Source organism: Lepisosteus oculatus, chromosome 5 (assembly GCF_040954835.1).
Source record: "Lepisosteus oculatus isolate fLepOcu1 chromosome 5, fLepOcu1.hap2, whole genome shotgun sequence".
Classification (NCBI taxonomy): domain Eukaryota; kingdom Metazoa; phylum Chordata; class Actinopteri; order Semionotiformes; family Lepisosteidae; genus Lepisosteus; species Lepisosteus oculatus.
The window spans coordinates 47,766,235-47,774,090 of NC_090700.1; the positions used below are offsets into that span (position 1 = coordinate 47,766,235).

Genomic DNA, 7,856 nt, shown 5'->3' on the forward strand with positions numbered 1-7,856 from the left:
TTTTCCTTTTAGTTTGAGAGTTGTCACTAAACAACCAAAGAGTGCTACCATAGTTCAGATCTAGGGGTATATTCTTGAGTACCACTGAACAGGGTTTGTACTGTACTCTCATTGTTCTCTACAATGTGAAACTAAATCTAATATAAAAAATATATAATGATAGACCAGATTAGAATTTCACATGATCTGATCAGAGATCTATTTAACTTGATAACATTTTCATTTTCACCACAGGATTGTAAAAATAGAAATCATAGCTATCCATATGAGCTGTAGCTCACCGAACAGAGAAAAAACAGGTACAATTATCCAGAAGGAGAGGTATCTATTGAGTGCATGCTCATTGTGAGCTCAAACGCCCTTTCAAATGCATGTAGTCCCCAGATCTGTCCCTGTTCCAAGCATGAATGCGGTTATTATTATTAGGTGTCCTATTGTTGGAAGCTGTTTTGTAAAAAAATGCTGAATTGTTGGAGGGAAACTGTTTGCACGGCACTCCGGTGCACAGAGCACAAGCACATGCCTGGGTCGCAGAAGAATGCAGCATGTGTGCTGTCTGGGTTTAGCATATCAATGCAGAGAGGGCTCTGAGAGAGGGACAGAAGAGCTTTGCATGTTCTAGTACTCCTCCATTGAACTTACCTGACGTATTTAAGGGGCTTTTTCCTGGCCTCACAGAGCTGAAATGAACATCTTTACTAAGGTTCCAGGATTAGCCCATCAAACCAGGTATGTGTGGAGTGCCGTGCTCAGAACAGATTGATGAATTCCGTGAAGCAATCACCTTGCCTTTTTACCTTCTGGCCTGACCCCCTTGTACAGTATGTCCCCAAAGCAGTGCAAGTTAAAAACCTGATGCATATTTTTCTCAGATGTGCCAGGCTAAGTTGTTCCCTGCTAAGGGTAGCGGTCAGCTGTCTACACCACAGTGACAATTAGAATTCACGATCACCGATACGCCCTTGACAGCAAAGAGGGACTACAGCTCTCATACCCTGATGATTCTTCTCAGGGCGGGCAGGTTAAAAATTGGTCCGCAGATACAGCAATGAAATGACATTTACAACTTGCGATCTGTGAGGAATATGTAATTCACCAAACTGTTTGTCTTGGATCTCAAGTAGTCTGTTCCTAAAAACAAAATCTCATAAAGAATAAGTCACAATATGCATTCTGTATGACATCTGCAGCTAAAAAAACAACCTTTTTAACTAAACGCATGTCATTTCTAAGCACTGGGGTACAGAGTTAAAGATCGGCACAGAAAAAAAGGTTTACTCACAATTGTAGACCACCATATATAAATATTCCAAAGAACATGTTCAAAGCCACTGACTGCTGAAGACAGCATGTGTGTGCACTCTCAAGCAGTCGGTCTGTGTCACTCCACAGCAAGCTGGGGTCCGTGCTCCAACGTTCCTTCTACGCGTCCAGTGGACGGGTGAGTCCCAGTGTCCATGCTGTTTTTCATGTTGAAGCTCTGTGTACAATGTTGTCCTCTTTTCTCTATCACAACTGTACACTTCAGCTCCGATTTGTAAATCAACTTAAAATGCAAAGAATATATATTTTTTGCTACATGCACTCCTCTTCAAAATAAGGAAATAAACTTTTATTCTTAAACAATCCTTTGAAAATCCTTCTGGATTGTGATTGCATGCAGGAGTAAACTCTGTATAATTGGTTTGTGTAAACCCACCGAGGTGTTCCTGAACACTGGTGTGTTGTATCACTGGGTTTTGAGAATAATTCATTTATTTTCTTATATATAGGCAAATTTTGACATAAATCCAGAGATTTACAGAAATGAAAATCCTTATAATCTTTTTCCCAGTTCAAAATACCAACAAAGCAGGAATCCTAAGGCAGGGACAGCCACAGTGACTCCTGCGTGACCTTTGTGACCCCCAGGTGACCCTGTACGAGCAGCGGAACTTCACAGGGCGCCGACTGGACCTGACCGCCGACTGTCAGAAACTGAGCGACAAGAACTTCCCGGAGAGATGCAACTCTGTGCAAGTGGAGAGTGGAGCGTACGTACGGCCTGGGCACCCCATTACTGACTGGCTGGGGCCGCCGGCAGCCTTGGAACACCCCCAAGGCAGCCAAGTGTTTTTGTCCCCCACTGAAACTTTAACTTTTCCAGGCAATGAAAGTGCCAGGGCTGCCTGCGCCCGAGTTGGAGCATTTTGTCATTATTTCCTTTTCATTGATCCGCCACGTTCTTGGCTTGCTGCCTGTCCTGATCGGAGCTGTCGGGAATGAGCTGCTCGTCTCTCTCTTCTGTCTCTCGCTCAGATGGGTGGGGTACGAGTACGAGAATTTCCGAGGCCGGCAGTACCTGTGGGACCTGTCAGACCGGGGGGAGTATAACAGCTGTGACAAGTGGTGTGCATCAATGGACCACATTTCCTCTGTGCGCTCTGTCAGACAGGTGAGAAGTGGGCAGCCTGCTTCACGTTAACCTTTCCACAGGTCTCTTCTACACGTATAATCACTGTGACTTAGTTCTCCTTCAATGCAATTGTTAATGTCCTGAAATGATGGACCTGACAGGTCATATGGCTGTTGCCTTGTCAGAAGCTTTAATTGAATCACTAAATGAGCTACTTCCTCACCTTCTCTGGGGTGACAACAGGAAGCACGCGGCCCGTGAATATTATATCACAGTCCCAAGCTAAAGCAAACATGAACCAGGATGAACCAATGAGGCTCTCTGCTTCCTCCCCCCACACAGGACACCTCTCCCCCCAGGGTGCAGCTGTTCGAGAGGGCTGGGTTCTCCGGGAGGAAGACGGAGCTGCAGGACGACATTCCCAACCTGATGAGCCGCTACGGCATCAACCGCGCGGCATCCATCCGCGTCCTCGGAGGAGGGTGAGCCCGCTGTCCTGTCTGTTCCTGTGCTTAGCATGATATGAATGAAGTAGGACCAGGTAATACAGAAGCCCCTCATTAAAATGATAAAATCAACCTAAAACCGGGACAAACCATCAAGCACCCAGGGAGGCGACAGACACACTACTGTGTTTAACAATGAGTTGACTTTTTTGGCACTGTACACCACACAAAGCCTGGTGCAGACATTCATGTTGAATCGCGATTTTTATGCATTGGGCGTGGACGTGTTTAGCTAAACCCTGACTGTTTGGCCATTGTAAGGGGAGTTCATTTTCAACAGCAGGGCTCAATAGCATACTTTTGAACAGTTGTAGGTATAAGATTACAGTTGCATCTGCCGATGTGCCTTTCACAGAGGTGTTCTTTTTTAAGGGCACCAAAATTAAAAACAAATCAGTCAACTCTTGAATATGAACCTTTTCATCGCTTCATAAATAAAATGCATAAAATGTAAGAACATCCATTCAAAAAAGGTACTCAGCTTTTTAAATTGTTTATGTTGTCCAACACCAAATCTGCTTAGCTTAGATCTCTAGCCTTTCCATACCTCTGTCGCAGTGTACAGATGTGCATCTGCAATCTTGGCCATTTCCATACTTTCACAAACCAGATGCAGTAGTCCGGTCATACCCTAATCAAGGTGGAGAGGTGTGATCCAGTGAACTTTATTAGGGGTAACTCACCTGACTGTGGAGGAAGATCACCTGTTCCATGAGTACGTGCCTGTTGGAATCACCTGCTTCCTTTTTACATGAGGAACGAGACAGGGAGAAGATGGAATGGAGGGAGGGATACAGACATGAAATGATGTAGAAGTGAAGTATGATATTTATATCTAGGCAGGTAGAAGTTGGAGAGACTAGGGTCTGGCCTACTCCCGAATGTTTGGCAAAACTCCATTACAACAGACCTTTCTGTGAAGCAAAGTGAAAATGCCTCTGTGCATGGTGGCGATGGTGCAGTGCCGTGCAGCGCGCGGTATGAGTAACACTCGGCCCCTTGTGTCTGGCAGCTGGGTGGTATACCAGGAACCCAACTACAGAGGCCCTCACTACGTGCTGGAGAAGAAAGACTTCAACAACTACTCGGACTGGGGTGGGCAGAACAGCACCGTGGGCTCCATCCGCAAGATCTGCTTCAGCTGAGAGACGGCCAGCCCTCCAGTGAAGAACTCAGCCACACACACACTGCAGTCCCGGGGCGCTTTTCGTAATAAAAGGCTTTTAAGAAAAAAGTTTTTTTTTCCCCCAAGATCTCGTATTTATTTACAGCGCTAACAGCACAGAATTCACACACTCTCCTGCCAAGCCATCAAAGAATCCTGGCAGGCCATGGCTCAGCTCAATTATACAGCACACGGCAGGGAAAGGAGTTTCCAGCACTGGTCTCGGATGAAACGTGTGGCTTCTGGTTTTCATTCCAGCACAGCTCTCAGTTACCCAGATGACACCTCCATTTGGTCAGCCAGACCAAGTTATACTTACAATACAGCTGAAAACAATTAAAAGCCTCTGATTAAGCACATTACTGTAGCTTTATAATGTGGGTGCTGGGGTCCATAAGTGGGAGAGAGTGTTGTTTTGTACATTATATACCTACAGTATAAATAACAGAAACCACCATCCTCCAGTTTCATCTGCACTGCAAACTGAAATTGGATCATGGAATAATAACAGTTATGAACTAGAAAGAACGCCAGATCCTAGGACGTTTATACACGGCAACACTCTGGACTCGTTTTGCTACACTGAGAGTTTGTTTTCACATCTAGAATAAAAGCAGTTCAGGCCAAACCGGGAAACGGAAGCTCTATAACAGATCACATTATAGGAGGGTAGCACTGTACATCAATTCGTTTACTGGGAGCTCAGGGGGAATGATTAACAGCAGCCACAGACCTGGCTTAGCCTGTGCTGCACCACTCTTTCCACGCTGCTGCTGGCCAGGCAGAAGAGCGCAGAGGGTGGAAATTCTTTCAGTTAACTTCAGGAACACAGTATAAACACACATTTTTCCAAGCTCAGAGTGAAATGTGCAAACCTAAAAGAAAAATGCAGAATGGCCCCAGATGGAGAAGTCAGAAGCTGGGGAACAGAGAGGAGACGCAGGGGTGAGCATCCGTGTCGTCTGTGTCAGCCCAGCGAGAGCTTGCCCTCCAGAAGAGGCGTGGTGAAAAAACAGGATAAATGTCCAGAAACAGCAGGTGCAAACCCCCAAAATAGGCGAACAAATGATAATTTCAAGTATCACATTCAGTACAGCAAAGGACAGTACAGTGCATTCTGGCTGGGGTTCGGCCATCTATCTGGGAAGCAGCGGGAAGAGCTCAGTCCTCTTCTTCTTCCTCTTCGTCCTCCTCCATCTCCTGATCAATTGTGGCGGTCAGCCGCAGCTCCGTCTGATTGATCTGGCTCTCATTGTCCAGCTGCGCAGGGCCCTGGACACAAAGTCATGGTCACAGAGCACTGGTCACCTGGACATTTCACAACTTATCACTAGTGTTAGGTTTAGGCATGTGGACACACGGTAGCATCTATTTGGCAGATTAGGCACCCATAAGCAGTTCTAAACCACAAACTACAAGGACAGTTAAACACCATGTAAAACACCTAACACTATTCTGAAAAAGCATGTGAAGTTTTACAGTGTTAGAGATAAAAAAACAGCCACATTTTTTGCTCGATCAGACTGACTGATTTTAGCAGTGATGGGGAGGAGGCGATATCCTCACAGTACAGCATGTGTATCCTCATACCTCAGTGCAGGCAAGCTGAGCAGAGCAGCCCTCTCTGTCAGTGCTGATCATAGACCTTAAGGTCAGCTCCTCCACCTGCAAAAGCAAACAAGCTTCACTCACTCTGGTCACTGCGCCTGTTGCTCACTCAAACCCCGGACACACAGAGCGCCGGACACAGAGAGGGCCCCGGACACGCAGAGAGGGCGCCGGACACGCAGAGAGGGCCCTGGACACAGAGGGCACCGAAAACACAGAGAGGGCCCTGGACACAGAGGGCGCTGGACACAGAGGGCGCTGGACACAGAGGGCGCTGGACACAGAGGGCGCTGGACACAGAGCCAGGTTGGCTGCTTATGTGGACTAGGTAAATCATGCCCATTGCTTAAGAAAGGGTACAAGCCCCACACGGCATTCGGAGGAAAACTGGACAGAAGTGAACACCTGTGCCCTGGGGGCAGTGTGTCCGACAGGGGGCACAAGTCTCTGACCTTCAGCCTGGTGAGCTGGTCCTGCAGCATGGCCTTGACCTTCAGCAGCGTCTCCTCCTCCTTCTTCAGCTCCTGCAGACGGCTCAGCATGGTCACATCCCTGCACACAGGCAAGATCTGCGTTCTTCACACAGAGAGGGAGAAACGGCAGCCCTCCGCCCCTGCCCACTGCAGTGTGGAGGACAGAGCCTGACCTGCACTTCGCGTCCCACTGAAACAACTGCCCTCCTTCACAACTGGAGCTAGTAACGAACTTTCGGGAGGGATGACGACTGCCAAGTTCACTCAGACTCGGCTGTCAGTGATTAGCAATCACTCCTGATGTCATTTCCACTCCTAAAACACTATAAATACTGTTTTGGTCACTCCCCACTCTGCAAATTTTCATGAAATACTCCATAATCCTTTCAGTACAGTACACTTCATTTTTCGGCGTTGTTATTCCTAGTGAATCAAAATTGGCATTATTTCTGCCAGGAGCCGAGGGCACTCTGAAAACATGCATGGTTGAGTGTTCTTCGGGATCCCGTCTGTGGCTGAAACTAAAATAACGAAATAACGCCGAGCAGTGCCTTCAAGCTGTAACTGTGTGCGCGCCCTGCTGTAGACCGCTGTCCCACCCCGCACTGCGCCTGACGCTCCCGGGTCAGGATCCGCATTGAACGGACCCTCATCCTAACACTAAACAGGGGCTTTCTAACCATGGCGGGTGGGATGGAGCCAATTTCTACACGGGATCTCTGCCCACCTTACACTGCTAACTGCTTTTTGGGAGTCTGCCCCCCAAAGTGGAAGTGGTAAAGACCGAATTTCTAGTGCTTTTTAATGTTGATTACAAGCCATTATTCGATTTTTAAGGAATTGCGCGATGACGGCCTGCCCCTTTAACAGAGCTGCGTCACGGCGCACGATGTGCGTAGTCCACCTCACTCGCTCCGAGTCTAAGCACACGTTAGCTAATGCAGGCGGAGCTTCACGCAGACCCGAGAGATAAACAATTCTCAAGTAATCTCGGCAAAATGGATCAATTTAACAATTCACACCGTCAGGAAAGTGGATCATCGTGCTACAATAAAAACGCTTTATCGTAATAATGGTTCAGTGTCAGAAGGCGTAGTGTCCGCACCAGCAGGGTATGAGTTTTCGTACCGGTTTTGAAATATCTTTTTAAAAGCATTCCTTACCTCTGAACAGCAGCAGATCGTTCACCACAAGCAAGGCCCCTGTCAGTAATGCACAGAATTCAAGAAACACTTATCTGACTGCGGTACCATAGTTTTAACAGAGATTATTCCTTCAGTCTTCGCATTTTAAGTTACTGCTCAATGCACAGACAGACCCTGATAGTGAACGCTAAAAAGACACTGTACAGTAAAGGGTAAACACACTAACGGACACTGGCTAAACCGCGCAGGAGAAGTAGGATCTGCTCGCACTGTATTTTATCTAGTAGCCACCTAGAGGACAGTTTTAACGTCTTCAAGACAAAAAAATCGGATGCAGGTCTGACACCTGGTGGCTGAAACTGGTATCAGCAGGAAAGTGGGTTGTCACGTTATCAAGTCCGTCAGTCCAAGAGAGTTCAATTCATGTACAGCACAGCAGGTCTCCAGCACTGGTCCTGGTGAACCCTAATTACGTTAGTCTTACAGGTCACCTTGAATCACCTGTTTTTTAATTAATGTTTTTTTTTTTACATTACTGTCCCATTAATCAAGAAGTTTGTTCAA

General features: G+C 46.9%; 2 protein-coding genes across 3 annotated transcripts; one reads left to right on the forward strand and one right to left on the reverse strand.

Annotated features, from left to right (window-relative positions):
* The first annotated feature begins 670 nt into the window (after positions 1–670).
* On the forward strand, positions 671–4,146 carry crybgx (crystallin beta gamma X). The gene is made up of 6 exons (XM_006628734.3): positions 671–729; positions 1,393–1,441; positions 1,912–2,033; positions 2,299–2,434; positions 2,738–2,877; positions 3,914–4,146. Exons 1-6 carry the CDS (start codon positions 686–688, stop codon positions 4,044–4,046), a joined length of 624 nt encoding a protein of 207 aa, XP_006628797.1. The 5' UTR covers positions 671–685; the 3' UTR covers positions 4,047–4,146.
* Positions 4,137–7,582, reverse strand: snapc5 (small nuclear RNA activating complex, polypeptide 5). 2 transcript variants are annotated; one of them, XM_015343163.2, is made up of 4 exons: positions 7,311–7,582; positions 6,127–6,243; positions 5,657–5,731; positions 4,137–5,338 (listed from the first exon to the last, which is right to left on the reverse strand). In XM_015343163.2, exons 2-4 carry the CDS (start codon positions 6,214–6,216, stop codon positions 5,228–5,230), a joined length of 276 nt encoding a protein of 91 aa, XP_015198649.1. In that variant the 5' UTR covers positions 6,217–6,243; positions 7,311–7,582; the 3' UTR covers positions 4,137–5,227. The 2 variants fall into 2 exon arrangements, with proteins under 2 accessions (XP_015198649.1, XP_015198648.1); XM_015343162.2 differs by having other exon boundaries at positions 6,127–6,226; positions 7,311–7,581.
* Positions 7,583–7,856: the final 274 nt, after the last annotated feature.

Bases quoted from the DNA above. Each gene is read 5' to 3' on its own strand.
- crybgx (XM_006628734.3), top strand. From the start codon at position 686: ATGAACATCTTTACTAAGGTTCCAGGATTAGCCCATCAAACCAG. The intron at 730-1,392 runs GTATGTGTGGAG...GTCACTCCACAG, and splicing joins GGATTAGCCCATCAAACCAG to CAAGCTGGGGTCCGTGCTCC. The intron at 2,034-2,298 runs GTACGTACGGCC...TCTCTCGCTCAG, and splicing joins GTGCAAGTGGAGAGTGGAGC to ATGGGTGGGGTACGAGTACG.
- snapc5 (XM_015343163.2), bottom strand. From the start codon at position 6,216: ATGCTGAGCCGTCTGCAGGAGCTGAAGAAGGAGGAGGAGACGCTGCTG. The intron at 5,732-6,126 runs GTCAGAGACTTG...TTGCTTTTGCAG, and splicing joins ACCAGCTCACCAGGCTGAAG to GTGGAGGAGCTGACCTTAAG. The intron at 5,339-5,656 runs GTATGAGGATAC...CTTTGTGTCCAG, and splicing joins CTCAGCTTGCCTGCACTGAG to GGCCCTGCGCAGCTGGACAA.